General features: G+C 43.0%; 2 protein-coding genes across 2 annotated transcripts in view; both read left to right on the top strand.

The window, feature by feature from the left end:
- LOC311000029 (GTPase IMAP family member 9-like) overlaps positions 1-3899 on the top strand; it is a gene marked incomplete at both ends in the record, with an annotated part of 17422 nt that extends 13523 nt beyond the window's left edge. Inside the window, 2 exons of the mRNA XM_083990666.1 lie at positions 445-538; positions 3463-3899. Of these exons, the coding sequence (XP_083846792.1) occupies positions 445-538; positions 3463-3899 (531 nt within the window). The remainder of the gene's footprint in view (positions 1-444; positions 539-3462) is intronic.
- Positions 1-21457, top strand: part of LOC311000030 (GTPase IMAP family member 8-like) — a gene marked incomplete at both ends in the record, with an annotated part of 24237 nt that extends 2780 nt beyond the window's left edge. Inside the window, 4 exons of the mRNA XM_083990667.1 lie at positions 445-538; positions 3463-3879; positions 12762-13667; positions 20505-21457. Of these exons, the coding sequence (XP_083846793.1) occupies positions 445-538; positions 3463-3879; positions 12762-13667; positions 20505-21457 (2370 nt within the window). The remainder of the gene's footprint in view (positions 1-444; positions 539-3462; positions 3880-12761; positions 13668-20504) is intronic.
- Positions 21458-21778: the final 321 nt, after the last annotated feature.

Here is a 21778-nt window from a genome sequence, read left to right on the forward strand (position 1 = left end):
ATAAGTCTGTGGGGGGGGGGGGGTGATGCAGGGTCTGATCTTAGTAGAAGATAGTGAGAACAACAATATTACAATTCATATTTGCTGAGAGTCACATTAAGTCCCAAACACTCTAAGTTTATGCTCAGATCAAGGTTAAAACATCTGTGGGTCCCGCATTGGGCGGCCCTTTCCTGCGTGTCGTTCCCCCTCTTGGCCTCCCCGTTTCCTGTTTCTCTCTCCACTATGCTGTCAGTTGGAGGCAATAAAAAGCCCCAAAAATATACAAAAAAAAAAAAAGTTGTGCTGAATGACAGAGCGCTGAGTCCACCGCAGATCCCCTGTGCACTAGCTGCCACGTTAGCCCAGCAGCTTCCATGGCATATGTAGATCCTGGCTATCAGGTGGATCAACCCCAGTGACGGCGGCCGATTGGATCTGCTCACCTGTCCGTGTCTCCTGCAGATGGGACGTCACTTCAACCGCTCGACCCCCAGAAGTAGTGCTTGCGCCGACCCCGTCAACACAGACGCCTCCTGGCGGTACCGGAGCCCAAGGAGTGGGTTGGAGGATTGTTACAGATGCCAATGCAGGTTGGATGGATTCAATCATTGGGAATGAGATCTGCGTCGGAGTGATGCCTTTCGTTGTGGCGAGACATTCCGCTTGTTGGAAAACAGGCCCAGGGTTTAGGTGAACATTCCCTGATAGAAGAAGCAGTAACAAAAGCATTTTGTGAGACGTGTGGTTACGTGGAAGCTGATGATGGAGGCAGCTCTTTCCATCTATTACACTTGTATCACACACTGTGTGACCAGAGGTCCCGTAGACCTGTGTCGGCAGTCTGTGAACTTCCTCCTCCTGTCTAACATACACTCTCAGGAGATACTGTATCACCAGCATTACAGTAAACTCAACTAGTTCATATGAGACGTGTTCCTCATGTGGAAGCAGAAGATGGAGGCAGCTCTGTGGTTTCCATTTATTACACTTATTCTTTAAGTCTTCCTCTGTATATGACTGGAGGTCATACTATAGACCTGTGTCGGCACTCTGTGAACTTCCTCCTCCTGCATATTTTCGTCTGACATACACTCTCAGGAGATACAGTATCACCAGCATTACAGTAAACTCAACTAGATTATGTGAGATGTGTGGTCATGTGGAAGCAGATGATGGAGGCAGCTCTGTGGTCTCCATTTATTACACTTCTTATTTAAGTCTTCCTCCTATGACTGGAGGTCACATAGACCTGAGTCTGAAGTCTGTGGACTCTCACACTGATGATCCGCGTTGTTTCCCTTCCCTTCCCCTCTCCCCCAGACTCGAGGTTGCCAGATAGTGACATGCTAAATTCTGCTCTGATCCAGCTTTGTGGCTGTGGTACCCCGAGAGTCACTCACACAGTCGGTGTCCAGACGATCATGCCTCTCTATAGACTGCATTAGTTATTACCTGCAGTCAGAGGGATGAAGCAGCAGTACATCTGTTATTACAGTCAAATATCTCTGATGTGTTCACATTTCTGTAGTTTGAGCAGGTTGTTGATGAATATTTAGCTTTTTACTCTGACTGTTTTATTACTCTGACTCACAGTAACTACAAGTGGAGTTCACATCAACTCAGGTGATCTGCAGGTTATTGTTTCACTTAACCACTCAGACACTACACACACACACATAGACACACACTGTTACCCCGCATCTACAGGAGCTTTAGTCCACGTTTTCACGCCATAGATGAGCTAATAATAAAAATCGAGTTTTATTGTGATCTCAACTGGAGATCACTTTATCTCCCAGCCGTGGCTGCAGCTCAGTGGTAGCCTAACTAGCAATTGGGAGGCAGAAATGCCACTGAATCAAAACATAAACATGATTTGCAGGCTGCAAATAAAATTCTAAAATGTGAATATTCTGGTTGTACAATTGTTGTCAGCAGTGTTGGGGAGACTTAAACTACATAGTTGAACTACATAGCTTAACTACAATTTATTGTAACTTGCCGATAGTTTAAACTGCATTCATATTTTGTGTTCCAACTACTTTTTGGGTCTTTTTTGTAGTTTAACTACTAAATTTACAAACTACAATTTTGGCTAAATACCGTATTAATATATAATATAAATTTAAATGTTATAAACTCTTTTTGAAAAAAAGGCATCAATCATGTCAATGACACGATGTTTTTAGTGCCAAACGGAACCAGCTGTCTGATAAAAACTTTGAGAGACTGCTCATGTGTCATGTCAACAAGTGTTTCTGCCCTGACATCTAGTGTTAGTGCCTCTGAAGTTCCTGTCATGGTTTTAAACATTGTTGTTCAAGACACACCAATCTAGAATATGTCTACCTCTTTGTATTTTGTATTAACGCACATTTTCTTATAATAAAGCCTTGTTGGAATGGTGGGACATTCACATGTTGGAATAGCGGTATGTCGGAATGGTGGTATATGGTGGGATGTCGGAGTGGTGGGACATCGGAATGGTGGGATGTCGGAATGACAGCATGTAACCTGTGATTTTAATTAGTAAAGGTGCTCAGCATCAGATTGTGGTAGAACTCAGGAACACAGTGAACTTTCTTAACTCTGCAGAGCTGTGTTACATGTGTTGCATGTTTGATTTGTGGTCTGTGAGCTCTCAACTGTATGAAGACACAACGTGATCAAAGGAGGAGACGTGTAAGTTAACATAAGAGATGATGTGAAAATGAAACAGTTCACTCACAGAGAGAGACAAGTACCACAACTGTCCATCAAAGACAAACAGCATGGGCATGTCCACCAGCAAATACCGTGAACTGAGTGAGTAAAAATAACTTTAATGCTATCTTTTATTGTCAAATATGTAACAGTTTTCTTTGGTTAATGAAGTATTTGATTAAGTTTGGATAGAGGGTGTTGAGGCTTTGATTTATGACCATGAAACTCTGATGAGTTTTTATTATTATTATTATTATTATTATTATTATTATTATTATTATTATTATTATTATTATTATTATTATTATTATTATTATTATTATTATTATTTCCAGTACGGAATGAGTTCATATCTTTCACTGTGAAACCAACATGTGATGTAAAGAGAAATGCTGAGTCTGAAAAAACTAAATACAAGGAAATGCTGTTTGTCTTCAGAGGGGCTTCAACCCAACCTGTTTCCTGTCTGTTAGCTTTGGTCCCAAGTTTCTGAATAAAAGTTCAGTTTAGCTGTGTGAGCTGACATATTCTTATTGTACGTTTGTGTCACCCGACCATGAAGTACATCCTGCAGAACATACTGAAGTCAAATCCTTTTCTAATCTAAAGACATTTCCACAGCCCATTAAAGGAAATTAACACTGACGTCTGTGTCGCACAATTTGGTCTGAGGGAAGGCTTTCCGGTCTCAAATGTGTTCTACTGCAGTGACACCAGAGTGTCAGAAGGAAACAGCTGAATTTGATGGTGTAACACTGGCAGTTGTTGATACTCCAGGTCTGTTTGGCAAAAAGAAAAATGGTGTGGACGTGCAGAAAGACTTTGTTACATCCCTCTCATTGGCTGCTCCAGGTCCTCATGTGTTCCTGGTTGTGATCCAGCTTAACAGATTCACACCAGAAGAACAACAAACAGTGAAAATTATACAGAACGTGTTTGGAGAAGAGGCAGAACGTTACGTCATGGTCCTGTTCACCCGTGGAGAAGATCTGAAGGAAGAAGTAATCTCGATAGAAACCTTCATTTGTCAAAACAAGAACCTCAGGGTCTTTGTCCGTCAGTGCAATGGAAGATACCAGGTTTTCGACAACAGAGATGCTGATCCATCTCAGGTCCGTGCGCTGTTGAAGAAGATCAAAACAGTGGTTCAGAAAAATGGAGGAAGCTACTACACCAATGAAATGAGACAAGCCAAGAGAATGAGAGAGCCATAAAAGAAGAGATGGAACGTCTTCAGAGAGAAAATCCAGATATGACGCATGAGGAGGCAAGAAAATGTGCAGAGAAAGATAACTGGTTCAAGAAGAAATTACTGAAAGTCGTTACTCTTGGAGGAACTATTGGAGCACCTGTTGGAATAGCTGCAGGAGTAGCTTTTGAAGTAGCTATTGCAGCAGAGGTTGGAGCAGCTGTTGGAACTGTGGGAGGGCCAGTGGGAGCTGCTGTGGGAGTTGGAATAGCAGCTGTAGTGGTGAGGAGAAACAATACAGAGTGATCTTTAATATCAATTACTGACCATGAGCAATTCAGTGTAACTCTTCTTTGATCATGTTTTCTTTTTCATGAGGTAGTTTCTGCTGGAAAGGATGATGAAATAATCAACTGCTGAGGTCATCACCAGCATTTAGTTTCACTAATCATCTTATTATTTAACATGTGGTTAAAGGTCAAGTATTTCGCACCCACCACAGCACAGAAACAGCTCTTATTAAAGTCACAAATGACCTATTGCTTACTGCTGATACTGGGGCCTGTTCAATCCTAATTTTACTAGATTTAAATTCTGCATTTGACTGGAAGTTCTGGTGTCAGTTTTGTTAGAGTCAGATTTTTTTTTAATTCTTCAATTTCAGTTTCCTTCTAGGCCAGCATAGTCCTTAATGTCAGCAGCTATTGCTCAACTTCCACAGCTCCAGTGACGGATGCTGGTCCAGATGATCTGGCACTTACTCTGGCTGCTGTTGCCCATGTGGCTGTTCATCCTCTAGCGGCATTGCAAATAATGTATGGTTTAAAATGGATGAAGGAAAACATAAAGTTCTGGTGCAAGCCATATGTCACAAACCAACCAGCAGTAAAATGATTCAAACTAAAGTGTACACTTGATAGAGCACATAACAAGTAAAACAATGAAAACTGTGTAGCAATGGAACATAAATGCTTTTAAAATTTGGAAGAGAAAAGGGAGTGTTACATAGCTTTACGTTTGTAATTAATTTGAAAGAAGGGAAAAATCAATGATTTACTATGAATTGACTAAATATCATGTCTTAATTAGCAATTGTTTTCTCCCCCAGGATGACGACGCAGGTTGGCCTGCTGAGCACGTCAGCAGACCGGCTGCTGCCTCTGTGATGTCCCGGTCACTGCTCACCACCACCGCTGCTGGTTGCCGCGAAATGCATTCTGGGAAACTTGTACAGTATGTTGTATACTGCGGTGTGAACGGCGTAGGTCTGCGGAAATAGCATACTGAATCCCACATTCAGTATGCAGTATACAGTACATACTAACGCACTTATGTAGTAGGCATTACGTTAGTATGCAGCCTGGAAGTCTATTTTCGGAACGGCAGGGTTTCGGAAAGGCGGGATGTAACCCAAAAGACATTTCCACAGCCCATTAATGGAACTGAACTGAAAACTGCATTTGATTTCAATGGTTTATGTGTGAAACAATAAAGAGGATCTGATGATTGACCAGAGGTAGTATTTACGGGAAGATTTAAAGGGAATTTGACACTTCTTCTTTCAGTCTTACTCTGTATGTGACTTGAGGTCACATTGGCCTGAGTTTCTAGAAGAATTCCCTGACTTTCTGTCAAATTTAGCAATGAGCTCAGACAAAGTCATTATAGTAGGTGACTTTAACATTCATGTGGACGTCGATGATGATTGTCTGGCTACTGCATTCAAGTCACTTTTGGATTCAGTCGGCTTCTCTCAGAGGGTAAACAAACCCACTCACACTTTTAATCATATCCTTGACTTAGTACTTATGGAATAGAAGCTGACCATGTCACAGTTCTTCCTCAGAACCCCGTCTTGTCTGACCATTCTTTAATAATAATAACATTTGAATTTACATTTGAAATTATATCCTACCTGGGAAAAAATCCTGCTACAGTAGATGTCTATCTGACACTGCTGTTTCTAGATTTAAAGAGCTTATTCCAGCAGAGCTTGCTGCCACATCCTGTAACAATATTATGGGCAGTTATGCTGATTTCACCCCCACACAGGTGGACTATCTTGTGGATAGCACTGCAGCAGCACTCCTTGGGACACTTGATGCTGTAGCTCCCCTGAAAAAGAAAGTTATCAACCAGAAAAGAATAGCTCCCTGGTACAGCCCAAACTTGCGCGCTTTGAAACAGAAGACCAGACAGCTGGAAAGGAAAACACATTCCAGCCAACATGAGGAAGACCGTCAAGCCTGGAAGGATAGTTTATTAATATATAAAAAAAGAACTCCGTAATGCTAGAAGCAATTACTATTCATCTTTAATAGAAAAGAATAAGAACAACCCCAGGTTCCTTTTCAACACTGTGGCCAGGCTAACCAAGAACCATAGTGTCGTTGAGCCATCCATCCCTCCAACTCGCAGCAGTTATAATTTCCTAACTTTCTTTACCGAAAAGATAGTTAATATTAGAACAAAAATTGCCAGTAATGGAGCACAGATTACGGTACCCACAGAAGCACCTCCCAGACTTGGTACACACTTGGACAGCTTCTCTCCCATCGACCTGTCAGACTTAACTTCTGCAATTACTTCTTCCAAGTCAGCCACATGTCTGTTGGATCCAGTCCCGACAAGACTACTTAAGGATGTCTTCCCCTTAATTAACATTTCTTTTCTTAACCAAATCAATCTTTCCTTAGCCACAGGCTACGTGCCACAGGCCTTCAAGGTGCCTGTCATTAACCCTTTACTTAAAAAACCTTCTCTTGACCCAGATGTCCTAGCCAACTATCGGCCTATATCCAACCTTCCTTACATCTCTAAGATCCTTGAGAAGATTGTCCTGGAGCAGCTACATGAACATCTGCACAGCAACGAGCTCTTTGAAGCTCTCCAATCTGGATTCAGAGAACACCATAGCACTGAAACAGCACTTGTCAAAGTCTCTAATGATCTTCTTATAGCTTCAGACAGAGGTCTCGTCTCTGTACTTGTACTTTTGGACCTCAGTGCTGCATTCGACACCATCGACCACAGCATCCTGCTGCAGAGACTAGATCATGAAATTGGGATTAAAGGACCTGCCCTAAAATGGTTTAAGTCATACTTACCGACGGGTTTCAATTTGTTAATGTTAATAACGACCATTCAGAGTATAGCAGAGTTACGTATGGTGTACCGCAGGGTTCAGTCTTAGGGCCAATCCTCTTCATTCTTTACATGCTCCCATTAGGTGGCATCATCCGGAAGCACTCAATCAATTTTCACTGTTATGCGGATGACACACAACTCTACTTGTCCATGGAGCCAGATGACAGAAGCCGCCTCATCAATCTGCAAGACTGTCTGAAAGACATTAGATCCTGGATGTCCTCTAACTTCTTGCTACTGAATTCAGATAAAGCTGAGGTCATTGTGTTTGGACCTAAACATCTCAGGGACACTTAGGGCGTTTTCACACCTGCAGTTGTTCCGATTCAGCAACTAAACCGATACAACTGTTGCGTTCTTTTTTCTGGGCCGTTTGTGTTCACATTGCATGATTCTAAAGCGGTACAGCTTTAGTTCAATTTAAAAAAAAGTTCAATTTAAAAAAAAATGCCCAAGCTGACTGGTTTATGGCTGGGGCGAGACCTTGAAGTGTGCCTATAATGTGCTATAGCTACAAATGTAGTCTAATAGGCTACATTATTATTTATTATTATTATTATTATTAGCTAGTGACCAAGGGCCGGATTTACTAAGATCCCAGATAGCGGGCGCTATATTGTTTGCGCCCGCTATAATATTGCGTGTTTGGTTAGTGCACGCAAAACAGGTGATCTACTAAGAGTAACCCGCTAAATGAAAACACGTGCAAACCGCAATATGTAAATGAGGGTTTTGCGCGTCGTAATCGTTTCCGCCATGGAGAGAGTGGACAGAGAGCTGGACGGACGAAGGGACAAAATGACATTTGATCCGATGCATACAATGACAGCATGTGTGTTCATCTCTCTCGCGCTCTGTTTAGATAAATAAACAAATCGCTACAGGGCCCAACTCGTCATATAGTGACGAACAGGCAGCAGCTGCAGCGACAATCACACACCTATAATATGTGTGTGTGCCGCCCATGATCCAGTGGATTAATAGAGAGCTCAGGTGGGACACACGGATCTAAACGCTCTGACCACTGAGCAGAGGGATCAAAGACGGGCAAAGGCAGCGGTGACGTGTCTCATTCCGGGACCGGGACTGAGAGACGGAGCTGAGCAGCCAGGTGAGAGGAGAGGAGAGGAGAGGAGAGGAGAGGAGCGCACTGCAGGACAGACGTGCCCCGTGCGCAACGGCGCGTAATGACTTTTAACACGGCTGAAAAACTGTTACAGGATTACCCAGACGGGAGGAAATGCAGAGATGTAAGATCATGGGGCTCTGACAGGTATCAAATCAATAAACACATACGTTTTGGCAAAGTTGTATCAGTTAGTACATGGTTTTCAGGCGTGGTGAATAAAGACGCAAAAACAGCCACCGCAATCTCTTCCTGGTTTGGTAAATCACATTGCGTGCGCTAAATAAATCTATTTGCATCTACTCCTCCCAGTATTTTGCACGTTCTGGCTGAAACGCCCATATTTACATATTCATCAAGGCAAACACGCTAAATGGATCGCCCGTGCTATTCTGCCCGTGTGAGGGACGCAATCCTCGGTGCGTCCGGTTAGTAGATCAGGTTGCACATGTGTTTGCGCGTGCAATCACGTTTGCACACGTTTTAATACACGCAAACCTTTAGTAAATCCGGCCCCAAGCGTGCTGTCCGCTGTCTCAGTGCTGACACGTGAATGAATGACAGAGCGTGTCACTGCCCGTGAGAGAGAGAGAGAGAGAGAGAGAGAGAGAGAGAGAGAGAGGGAGAGGGGTGGTCAGGTTGTGTTGGTCAAGCTGTGTTTTCAGTTTCAGGTGTCATAGTTATGTCAGATGAATTGTCCTCTAACACAGCCATTCTCAACCTTGGGGTCCCTCCCGACCCCAGTTGATGTGGCTGGAGGGGACGAATGAACGACATGTTTCTTGGCATGCATTGCTGACCTGGGCATTGTTTCTTAATAAATTAGAAAAACTTTTCTTGTCATTCCCCTTTTCCGTGCATGGTTGAAGGAGATTGGCTTGCATCCACGCTCCACTCGCTCCTGCGCCGACAGGTCCTCGCATGTCACATAAACCAGCCTGGGTGTGTGGACACCGCATCAACTCGCCACCCGCATCTATTTAATCTCCGTCACTTTGTTTTGTTCTTTTGCCCTGATGAAAACCTCCAGGTCGGAATATTGGCCATGGAGACAAAACTACAGCAGCCAATTATTTTTTTTAAGTGCAGGGATCAAGAACTAAAAAGGCAAAAAAAAACCACCGCGGACAGCGCTGCGCTTTATCCAACATGCGTTCACACCGGCGTGTGTGTGTTTGTGTGTTGGGGCGGGGGGGGACAGCAGTGCATGTGAAATTGGGGGTCGCGACTCAAAAAGGTTGAGAACCACTGCTCTAACACACCCTACAGTTTGACTCTTTTTTTCTTCTAGTAAACGGGCAGCGTAGCATATAGTTATAGGGGTTGTTTGCGGAGCTCTGCCCGGTGCTGATCGCTGCGGGTCAGCTTGGAAAGGCTGGTGGACTCATGGCTAGAGTTTGCGTGTTTCTTTTGGCCACCGGCTTTCCTGTTTTGTGTACATTATGAAAAGGCCAAGACGACACGCTGCTGATGCTCCATTATGTTTTTGGGGCAGTTGCCCGTGGTCCTCCTCCTCCGGTTGCCAGGTAACCAGTCAATTTGTTCCGATACATGTGTCGGTTGCGTTCTCACTACAAACGAACCGCTCCAGGGCTCGGATGGAAACGAGCCGAGACCGCCTCTCCCAAGCGATCTCGGCCCGCTTGTTTTGTTCCGCATCGAGCGCGATTGCTGTGTTCACATCTGACCAAACGAACCGATATATGACGTAAACGCTCCCTGTTTCGGAACAAATGGTCAGGTGTGAAAGCGCCCTTAATCTAATCAGATCGCTACTCTAGATGGCATCACCCTGACCCCGAGTACAACCGCGAGGAACCTTGGAGTCATTTTTGACCAGGACCTTTCCTTTAGCTCCCACATAAAACACGTGACTAAGACCGCCTTCTTCCATCTGTGCAGTATCACTAAGATTAGGAATATCCTCTCCCAGGGTGATGCTGAGAAACTAGTGCATGCATTTATCACTTCTAGGCTAGACTACTGCAACTCTCTCCTGTCAGGATGTCCGAAAAACTCTCTAGAGTCTCCAGCTGGTCCAGAATGCCGCAGCAAGGGTTTTGACAGGAGTTAGGAAGAGAGAGCACATCTCTCCCACCTTAGCTTCTCTCCACTGGCTTCCTGTAGGATTTAGAATAGACTTCAAAATCCTTCTGCTGACTTATAAGGCTCTTAATGATAAAGCTCCAACCTATCTGAAAGAACTAATCATTCCTTACTGTCCTACCAGAGCACTCGGCTCCCAGAACGCAGGTCTGTTAGTGACTCCCAGTATCTCTAAAAACAGACTGGGAGGTAGAGCCTTCAGTTACCGGGCTCCTTTACTGTGGAACCAGCTCTCTCCATGGGTCAAAGAGGCAGACACTCTAACTACATTTAAGTCTAGACTTAAGACCTTCCTTTATGACAGGGCTTTTAGTTAGGGCTGGTTCAGGTAGCTCTGAACCATTTTATAGCTACGCTGCTATAGGCTTAGACTGCTGGGGACACATCTGGTTACACAGAGCCCTCTCCTTTCCCCTCCTCTCCTCTCCTCTCCTCTCCTCAGTATATTTTTGAACTGTCATTTTCTGTTGTACTTTGTAGTTTGGCCTTGGTGTCTCGCACTCTCTCTATGTTTCCGCAGATCCACCGGAGCTCCATCTCTCTGCACCAGCTGCCGCCTGCATCGCCCCCCTCCCACCCTTTCCCCTGTTGTTAGACCGGCCTCCCCCCCCTCCCATGGACCAGTCTACCCCCCCCCCCCCCCCCCCCCCCCCCCCCTTAGAGTTCTCAACAGGCCTGAAAATTACAACCCGAACCGACCCGACCCGCGGGTTATTAAGCCCGGACCCGACGGAGCCCGACACACCAGCATTAATTATCTGTCCGAACCCGGCCCGGCCCGAAAAAAAAGAAGCGGCGTGCTTTCTTTGCAGCAGGACGTGCCGCTGCCGGTGACGCAGCACTCGTCTTCTGCCTCTCATCTGGCCCCTCCGGTACCGGGCGGGACTTAACGTACTACTATAGGCTACACTTGCCCTTTGATCAGCAGGCAGCGGGCGCAATTGATTACATTTCCGCCGCGGGAACGGTGCGCCTTTGTGGAGATTTATCCACCAACCAGTGCGCGTGCCGTTGACGCACAGCTGCAGCTGCAGGAGTAGGTACATGCCTATGGTCGGCATTTTCAGGCAGTGATGTTTCAGTGGTTCTGCCCACAGCAGCACAAGATGCAGAGTGGGATATAATTGCCTGAGACTCACACGTAAACAAACAACAATTTACATCATTTCTCATAAATGTGTTTTATGAGAGAGAAAAAAGGAAGCCCGAGGTCCGACCCGACCCGAGTCACTTTCATATTTTTTCAACCCGAACCCGGCCCGAACCCACGGGTTCCGTCGGGTTTGTCGGGCTGGCCCGGCCCGTTGAGAACTCTACCCCCCCTCACCAGAGACTGCCTTCATCAACTCCTGCTAACATTTCCATATTTCCCACATTCTGTGACAAACTGTAAACTGTTTTCTTGTCTGTAACAACATCTATTGCACGTCTGTCCGTCCTGGGTGAGGGATCCCTCCTCTGTTGCTCACCCTGAGGTTTCTCCGATTTTTCCCTGTTAAAAGGGTTTTCCATGGAGTTTTTCCTCAGTCGATGTGAGGGTCTAAGGACAGAGGATGTTGGTATGATGCCATGTAAAGCCCTTTGAGACAAACTGTTTGTAAAAACGGGCTATACAAATAAAATTGCCTTGCCTTGTATCTGCAGTCTGTGGACTTCCTCCTCCGGCTTATACACCAACAAAAGGTTTCACATCTTTACATAGATTTGATAAATTTCTTCCAGCTCTGTTTAGGGATTGACTGATGTAGCCGCGCCTAAGAAGATAAGTGCCAACATAACCTACGCTCTGCAGAGTTATGTTACATGTGTTTCCTGTTATATTTGTGGTGTGTGAGCTCAAAAGACAAACATGTGACCAAAGGGAGGAGACAAGAATAAGTTCATATATAGAAATGAGGTGAAAATGAAGCAGTTCACTCACAAGACAGAGAGAAATCGCATAACTGTCCATCAAAGACAAACATGTCCTACAGCAATTATATCAAACTGAGTGAGTACATTTACAACTCTAATGCCAGCTTTTATTGTGATTCTGATTAAGTTTGGATAGAGGGGGACAAAGCTTTGATTAATGACCATGAAACTTGGATTCGTTCTTTATTATTATTATTATAGTTTTATTATTGTATAGTTTTTATTTTATTTTACATTATTTCCAATATATAACTAATTTATGACTTTCACTGTGAAACCAACATCTGTTGTAGAAAGAAATTTACAGGTGAAAAAACAAAGAAATGTGTTTTCCTTTGTCTTATCTATAATCTCTTCTCTATAATGGGGTAGGGGTGTCACGATTTCAATTTTTTATCGAAATCGATCGAAATTACGTCACGATCTCGAGCATCGAAGTCAAAGAGAGGATCGACGATAATGTGAAACATTAAAGAGGATCTGATGATTGTACAGAGGTAGTATTAACCGTATAGTTCTTTATAACATTAATAATGTGTTTGTGAAATTCTCTAACAAAAGTAGGGGAAGAGGAACCAGAGGAAGAGGAACCAGGCTTCAGGATTGTGCTCATTGGGAAAACTGGAGCTGGGAAAAGTGCAACTGGAAACACCATCTTAAGGAGGAAGGTTTTCAAGTCTGAAATGTCTCCTTCCACAGTGACACTAGACTGTCAGAAGGAAACAGTTCAGTTTGATGGTCGAACACCGGCAGTTGTTGATACTCCAGGTCTGTTTGACACTGCTAGATCTCAAGAGGAGATGCAGGAAGAATTAGTTAGATGCATCTTGTTGACTGCTCCAGGTCCTCATGTGTTCCTGGTCGTGATCCGTCCAGACAGATTCACAGAAGAAGAACAACAAACAGTGAAAATCATCCAGAATGTGTTTGGAGAAGAGGCAGAACGTTACACCATGGTCCTGTTCACTCGTGGAGATGATCTGAAGGCAGAAAAAGTCCCTATAGAAAAATTCATTCTTAAAGACAAGAACCTCAGGGACTTCGTCCGTCAGTGCCATGGAAGATACCAGGTTTTCAGCAACAGAGATGATGATCCATCTCAGGTCCATGAGCTGTTGAAAAAGATCAACACAATGGTTCAGGAAAATGGAGGAAGTTACTACACAAATGAAATGTTACAAGAGAGTGAGAGGGCCATAAAAGAAGAGATGGAACGTCTTCAGAGAGAAAATCCAGATATGACGCCTGAGGAGGCAAGAAAAAGGGCAGAGAAAGATAACCGGTTCAAGGAGAAATTACTAGGAGCTATTGGAGGAACTGTTGTTGGAACAGCTGTTGGAGTCGGTGTTGGAATAGGTGTTGAAGTAGCCATTGCAGCAGAGGTTGGAGCATCTGTTGGGCTTGTGGGAGGGCCAGTGGGAGCTGCTGTGGGAGCTGTACTGGGATTTGGAATAGCAGCAGCAGGGTTAGCTATAGCTGCAGCAGTGAGGAAGAGGAGAGGCAATACAGAGTGATCTTTAATATTATTACATGGCCCTATTGAATGCTGTATTCTGATTGGTCAATCACTGCATTTTAAGGATTGGTATTTATGTAAAACAGATCATTACTAGAGACGCTGCTCTGAAACACAGACATCACTTTTAACATCAACATTAAACATCCGCCCATCTCATTTCACTATGGAAAACGTGTAGTTAAAGGGATAGTTCACCCAAAATTGAAATTTCCATTATCTACTCACCCTCATGTCGACTAAGGGCTGGGAGAAGTTTCAGAGTTATCCGTGGCTTCTCTGAGTTACAGGGGGTCTCGGCGTAGAAGTGCATGTCCATATAACCGTATTTGGGTGTTTTTTGGTGTGTCTTTTTGTTACGAAGACAGTTGGTATCCATTTGCAACCGTTATATGGACATGCACTGCTACGCCGAGACCCCCTGTAACTCAGAGAAGCCACGGATAACTCTGAAACTTCTCCCAGCCCTTAGTCGACATGAGGGTGAGTAGATAATGAGTGAAATTTCAATTTTGGGTGAACTATCCCTTTAAATATGATTTATCAATAAAAGTATCCATCAACTCACCACTGATCACCTGTTGCAATGTGTGCAGATTTAGGCTTGTTCAACCGGACAGTCTTTTTTTTCTGAGGAAATAAGATCAAATTTTAAACAAATATTTGTCTCAAATTATTTATTTCACTAGTAAGCCATGAAGTAAGTGGGATAATGTAGAGTGACATTACCCCTTACCCCTACCGTAACATGAGAAGTTCATTACAGCAATATTAATCTGGAAATAATCTTGGTAACGGTGTAACTCTTATTCTATTGTATTTTATGTTTTCATTTTTTGTGAGATAGTTCCTGCTGGAAAACACAATGAAAAAAATCAACTGCTAAGGTCACATGAAAGTTTCATCAATCAACATTTAGCTTTAGATTAGTCAAAGCAATCCATATATTATCTGTAATACTTGATTAAATGTCTCAGGAGATTCTGGATACTGAACTTGATTTGCTTGAATGAACAATAAATCAAAAAAAGTTTAACGTTTATTAAAGTTTGTATATCATGACTTGGATATCACATGTGCTTGTGCTGTTCTTACTTTTTAATAAATATACACATTTTTGTTTTCAACAACGGAGATGATCCATCTCAGGTCCGTGAGCTTCACTTAATTGGTAACCAAGAGCAGTTCATTACAGCAATATTAAAGTAAATGCAAAAGGAAAGTAATCTTAGTAATGGTGTTGTATTTGATCTTTTTGTTCTTTGAGAGATAGTTTCTGATAGAAAAGATGATGTAAAAAAATCAACTGCTAAGATCATCATGTGCAATTTTGTTTAATAAATAAACTAATGTTTTAACATGTGATTATACAGACATTGATGATTAGTCAAAACAATTCATGTTATAATCTGTAACAACTGATTAAATTTCTCTGACACACTTAAATTGATTTCCTTGAATGAATAATACATCAAAAAGTTTTAATGTTTAACAAAGTTTTTATATCATGACTTGTACATCACATGTGCTTAATGTGTACTTAACGATTTAATATAACTTGGCAAATGATGGTGTATCAAGACTACATTTATTTGAAGTATCAAAACCTGGACCACATCACACTTCTTCTTTAAGTCCTCCTCTGCGTGTGACTGGAGGTCATATAGACCTGAGTCTGCAGTCTTTGTAGTTTCTCTTTATGTTCAGACACAAACATAAGGTTTCATATCCTTACACAGATTTGATACATTTCTTCCAGCTTTGTTTAGGGGTTGCTTTATCAGTGTGTAGGATATATACGTATATAAGGACAGGAGCCGATAAAGACAGGCCATTCTTTTTTTCTTTCTTTTTTACTTTACTAATTATATACCGTATATGACCAAGTCGCCTACGTGCAAATACACGCCTGTGCATAACAGGTTGCTGGGGTCCGACCTCATTCAGCATATTAAACGTCCGGGTGATTAAGTGTTTACCATAGTCTTGCACAAAAAAGTGTTTCCAGTAGTCGGGGAAAGCTGCATCAAACATGAACTTTATATACAGTACTTTATTACTGTAATGGTTTAAAATCGGGTGCACAATATAAATCAATGAATGTGTATACAGTATATACTATATTATAAATGTTGTTTATTTGACCAGTTTGAATGTAATTTAAATTACATTTTGTTCCTGAAATCTACCCTGAATCAATGTATTTATTTGTATTACTAATAAGAACAGTAACAACATGAAGCCTGGATCACTGTGTCAGTATGATCTATTAATAATGATCTAACACAGCCTCTGTCTGACTCGGTTCAAATGTGCGTAGACCTGGTTTGACCTGCCATGAGATTTTTGCGTACCCTACGCTCACGTTAAGATTGATAAATGCCTATCTTTGCAGGAGACTTGGTTTACACCCTTTTTGTTTGGTGTATGCACATGGGCCAATGTGTGCCATTTAGGGATGATGGAGGCCCTGTGCTCTTGGGACTAGCAAAAAAGAACCCCACCAAAAAACAGTATCCATTATATTATAATAATGCACATAATATGTACAGCCTGAACCTTATGTTAGAGTCACACTATAGTGTCTTTTTTTAAATGTAAATTCAGCCCAGTTTCCAATTTGTGATGGAGAAAAGATTGGTATATGTGTGCCTGAGCGAGCAGTATTACTTTTTGGTGCACAGACAGATATTTTTTTGCAAGCACACATGAGCAAAGAAACAACCTCAGTAAAATTGAACTGAACTTAACGTAGTTTATAGCCGACCTGCTTATGGAACATGGTTTGTGATGTAAGGGTTGTTTTGGCCTCGAAGCTGGCAATAGTGTCACATCCTGGATGCAAGCCTCTGTTGTTGGAATCCATGGAGGTAGAAGAAGTGTTTTTTTTATTTTACAAGTGACTTGATGGGTGTTACATGGTCCCCCTCTGCTGGTGTGGTACTAACCTTTCTCTGTGCTCCTTCCCTTCGATACGTGTAATTGCTGAGTGTATACAAGGACGGAGTTTCAGCTCGCCTTTCTCTCTCTCTCCTCCCTTGACCCTGCGCTCCACCATGAGGCCACTCCTCCCACCCGAGGAAGGCTGGCTCTGTCCGACTTTGGTTTTGCTTTCAGTTATTGCTTTAAAGGAATATTACAAGGTTTTTGTGTAGTTTTATGGACATTTTTGTGTTGGGCGCTATTGACTCTCATATAAAGATTGCATTGGACTACAAACCCTCCTCCTGGGTCTCTAGATGAACTATTCCTTTAAGGTTTTAGGTTGGGTTTTGTTGGGTTTTAAAGACCGGGTAAACCAAGAATAAATATGTGTTTTAAGTTTATAATACCACAGGAAAATATATTATTAACCACTCTGTCAAATTTGGAGGACTAAAAAAGTCGTTAAGTATATAAAATTCTGCATCAAAGTTGTCAATAAATGAGCAATTTTCTCTGCTTCCGGACGGTGGGGGCGTGTCACGATATGGTCGTGCTGCAGGCAAAGAAACCACGCCCCATGGCAGGAGAGCTGGACTTCACTGACCGTCTCTGATACACGACCTAAACGTGACCTCAAACACACTCCACCACACAACCCAGTCCTCAGCACTGACACAGCTGATAAAACATCAGGAAATATTTCTTACCTTCACTCTTGGTGTTTAAAACAGTCCCAGCTGCAGCAGCAGCAGCAGCCATCCAGCTGCAACAGGTTATAATCCACCATGCTGCTCCTGTTTACATCTCGTTACCGGTCAGCGTCTTTCATCCATTTGCATTGTGTGAAAAAAATAAATAAAGTTTTTAGCTAACGTTAGCTTAGCTTTAGCTTCAAGTGTCCTGACAGGAGAAGCAGTAGCAGAGACAATGAATCATCTCTGGACCTGGTACCGAGTCCAGACCCGGTCCAGACCGGACACCGCGTCCGAGCAGAGCAGCAGCCGTGTCCCGGTGGGAGGAGACCGGGGAAACAACACGGTGGACCGGGATCAGGAAAAGACCGGGCGAAACAACACAGTGGAGCCGGGAGGCTACGGCTGCTACCGCGGCTAAAAACTTTTTTTTCTCTTTCACACAATGCAAACGGAGGAAACGGGCAGACCGCGAGTAACGATCAAAACGGGAATAATATCGATCGGTGGATTATTAACTGGATGACTGATACTGCTGTTAATGAGGGAGACTCTGGTCAACAGACGGTGTTGTAGCTGCTGCTGTGTCTGTGTGTGTGTGTGTGTAACGTTGTGAGGGGTGTGTGACCGGGGGAGTCAGCCTCTCTCCCCGCGGTGACAGCTGTTTATCACGGTGTGAATACGTTAACATTAGCGCTGTAAACTCGTTATATGAAGGAACAAGACAGTAGTGGTCTCCCCTGTGTGTGAACATGAACTACGTTTAGTTAGCTGGCTGTTGCACGTGTTTCTGCTAGACTCAAGAGCAAGTGGGACGGAAAACCTCGGAAGTCAGTTGGCTGACTGTATTTATACGTAGAGCAGAGCAGGGGGCGGGTTTATGTAAGTATGACCGCTTTACGTAAAGCGGCCATCGATTTAGGCCCGCCCATTCAAAACCTGCACACAGAACAGTCTCTGAGGCCTAGCTCCTCAAGGAAATGATGAATGGGAAAAATATTTTTTACATGTTTTGAGGGACACATTTAAGGCCTAATTAATATGATAAGAAGAAAATTACTGAATTTGGTTTACCCGGTCTTTAAGGCCAGTGCCAGGTCCGACGGCCCTTTGTGGGCTGGCAACGGTGGATGTCCTTTCCTTTTTTTCCTTTCTTTTGCTCTACCAGACCAGTCGCCCTCGTTGCTCCTGCGTGTAAAACATTATCCACTTCACTTATAAATTAAAAAACTCTTTTACCTTCAAGCAACTGTTTCTATGTTTATGTTAACCCTCCCATTGGGAACGTTTAAATTGTGAAGGGGGTCATAACAACAGGTGACAAAACAGTAAATCAGCATTACTTTCTCTGACTCTGACTTTCTCTTGGCTCGATTTGTGAAACATGTATAACGTTGTGTTAAGTTGGGTGGACGTGCAGGCAATTTTGAGAGCACACAGAGATACAGAACGGGGATATGAGATGAAATGACCACTAATCACTGATCACAGCATCTAGGTATTTTGTGGTTTTGATTAGTAAAGGTCCTCAGCATTAGACTGTGATAGAAAACTGGAGACAGGAACATGGTGAAATTTATTCAGCTTTGGCCACATGCCTAAGAAGACAAGTGACAAAACTCTACAGAGCTACATGTGTTTCATGTTACATTTGTAGTGAGCTCTCAATTGTGTGAAGACAAACGTGTGGGTGGGAGGAGACAAGAGCAGGTTGGCTTATAGAGATGAGGTGAAAACGCAACAGTTCACTCGCAAGACAGAGAGAAGACTGTATAAAACAAACATGTTCAACAGCAAATACAGTAAACTGAGTGAGTACAATGAATGAATTGAATGAATGAATTTGGTACATTTACAACTGTAATGGCAGCTTTTATTGTGAAATATCTAACATCCTTTTGTATGGTAAATGAAATATCAGATTAAGTTTGAATAGAGGGTAACAAAGCTTTGATCATTGATAATTTATTTAACATTATTTCCAATATGTAACTATTTTATGAATTTCACTGTGAAACCACCAGCTGATGTAGAAAGAAATGAGTGTGCCAAAGTGCCAACCTAACCTATTTCCTGTGTCATAGCCCTAGTCATAACTTCCTGAATGAAAGTTTCACTTTAGCTGTGAGAGCTGAGACATTCTTATAGTAAGGTTGTGTCACCCGACCATAAAGTACATCCTGCAGAACATACTGCAGTCAAAGGGTGCTGTTAAGCTCAGTGCGTAGAGCAGGCAGTGCAGTGCAGCAGGAATGTGCGGAGACTACAGTCCTCTCTGCAGCCCGGTTTGAATCCTGCATTGGGTGGCCCTTTTCTGCATGTCATTCCCAGTCTCTCCGCCTCCCCGTTTCCTGTCTCTCTCAACTAACCTGTCAGTTAAAGGCAAAAAAAAGAAAGAAAGAAAAAATACACAAAAAGTCAAATCCTCTTTCCTAATTAAATACATTTCCACAGCCCATTAATTTGGATTTGGTCTGAAAACTGTTTTAATTTCAAAGGTTTATGTGTGAAACATTAAAGAGGTTCTGAATATTGTTTAACTTGGAGTTTGCTCTTTACAACATTATTAAAGGAGCATTATCGCAAATACAGCAGTAATAGCATAAAATAAGCTGAAATATGCAAAAGATAGGTCGGGGGGAGCCATAACTAAATTTACAAAAAAAATCGCCAACAGTGTAGTGTCCGTGGGGCAAATGCAGCATTTGTCTTTGTTATGATCCAAGCCGGCCCGGTGCTTGCTGCGTTCGATTGCACTCGGAACTCACAAATCCAACCTCCGAACCGGAAAAATGCAACAGTAAATAGTAATGTAGCAGTGTTAGGCTGCTTACAGTCACTGAATCGCTTGGTAGAACACTTTGTCTCCACGTCCCGTGTCTTTCTTCAGCTGTCCTCTCAGCGTTATTAAGGAGGAGGAAGTTGCAGTTGCTGTTGTTGTGGTTGTGCGCGACGTAGAGCTGCCGCTTCCACTAGCGAGTTTTCTTTTTCCCGCGATTGCACGTTCATTCAGCCTGGTGAGGGAGGAGGAGGAGGAGGAGGGGGGGGGCGGGGGGGGGACTAAACGAGGCTGCTCTCTCTCTCTCTGACAGCTGCCCACTTGTTTATATCTGATAAACTCCGCCTGGCTCCATCTAGTGGCCGAATTAAGAATTTGGATTTGCGATAATGCTCCTTTAATGTGTTTGTGAAATTCTCCAACAGAAGCGGAGGAAAAGGAACCAGAGGAACCAGACCTCAGGGTTGTCCTCATTGGGAAAACTGGAGCTGGGAAAAGTGCAACTGGAAACACCATCTTAAGGAGGAAGGTTTTCAAGTCTGAAATGTCTCCTTCCACAGTGACACTAGACTGTCAGAAGGAAACAGTTGAGTTTGATGGTCGAACACTGGCAGTTGTTGATACTCCAGGTCTGTTTGACACTGATAGACCTCAAGAGAAGGTGAAGAAAGACTTTGTTACATCCATCTCATTGGCTGCTCCAGGTCCTCATGTGTTCCTGGTTGTGATCCAGCCAAACAGATTCACACCAGAAGAACAACAAACAGTGAAAATCATCCAGAATTTGTTTGGAGAAGAGGCAAAACGTTACACCATGGTCCTGTTCACCCATGGAGAAGATCTGAAGGAAGAAGGAATCTCTGTAGAAACCTTCATTGATAAAAACAAGAACCTCAGGGACTTCGTCCGTCAGTGCCATGGAAGATACCAGGTTTTCAACAACAGAGATAAACATCCATCTCAGGTCCATGAGCTGTTGAGGAAGATTGACAAAATGGTTCAGGAAAATGGAGGAAGCTGCTACACCAATGAAATGTTCAAAGAAAACGAGAGAGCCGTAAAAGAAGAGATGGGACGTCTTCAGAGAGAAAATCCAGATCTGACGCCTTTGCAGGCAAGAAAAAGAGCAGAGAAAGATAACAGCTTCATTCAGAAATTACTGAAATGTCTTTCTATTGGAGGAGCTATTGGAGGATATGTTGGATCGCCTCTTGGAATAGCTGTTGAAGCAGCAATTGCAGCACAAGTTGGAGCAGCTGTTGGAGTTGTGGGGGGGCCAGTGGGAGCTGGAATAGCAGTAGCAGGGTTAGCTGTTGCTACAGCAGTGAAGAAGAGGAACGATTCAAAGAAACAAAAAAACAAAGACCATGCACAGTGATCAAATGCTGAATTCTAAGGCCTCTTAAACAGACAGTTGGTCAGTTAGTCAGTTTGGCAGTAGTGAAAATGACAAAGACAGTGAAAATGCATTGTAATAGAAAAACCAAAACCAAAACCAAAAAAATAAAAAAAAACAGTCCAATCATGCATCAAGTGCCTACAACCTGTGTGTGGTCAGTGTACTGTCAAGATCTTCAATGTTTGTGGTATTGAGCAAGCCGAGCGAAATAGGCCTGTGGTTGCCAAACATGTTTTGACTAAGGCTCTCTTTCTTTGTAAATATTTTCAAATTCATTTTCATTTCTCACGAAAGCAAGGG

Source organism: Trachurus trachurus (assembly GCF_905171665.1).
Source record: "Trachurus trachurus genome assembly, chromosome: 17".
Classification (NCBI taxonomy): Eukaryota; Metazoa; Chordata; class Actinopteri; order Carangiformes; family Carangidae; genus Trachurus; species Trachurus trachurus.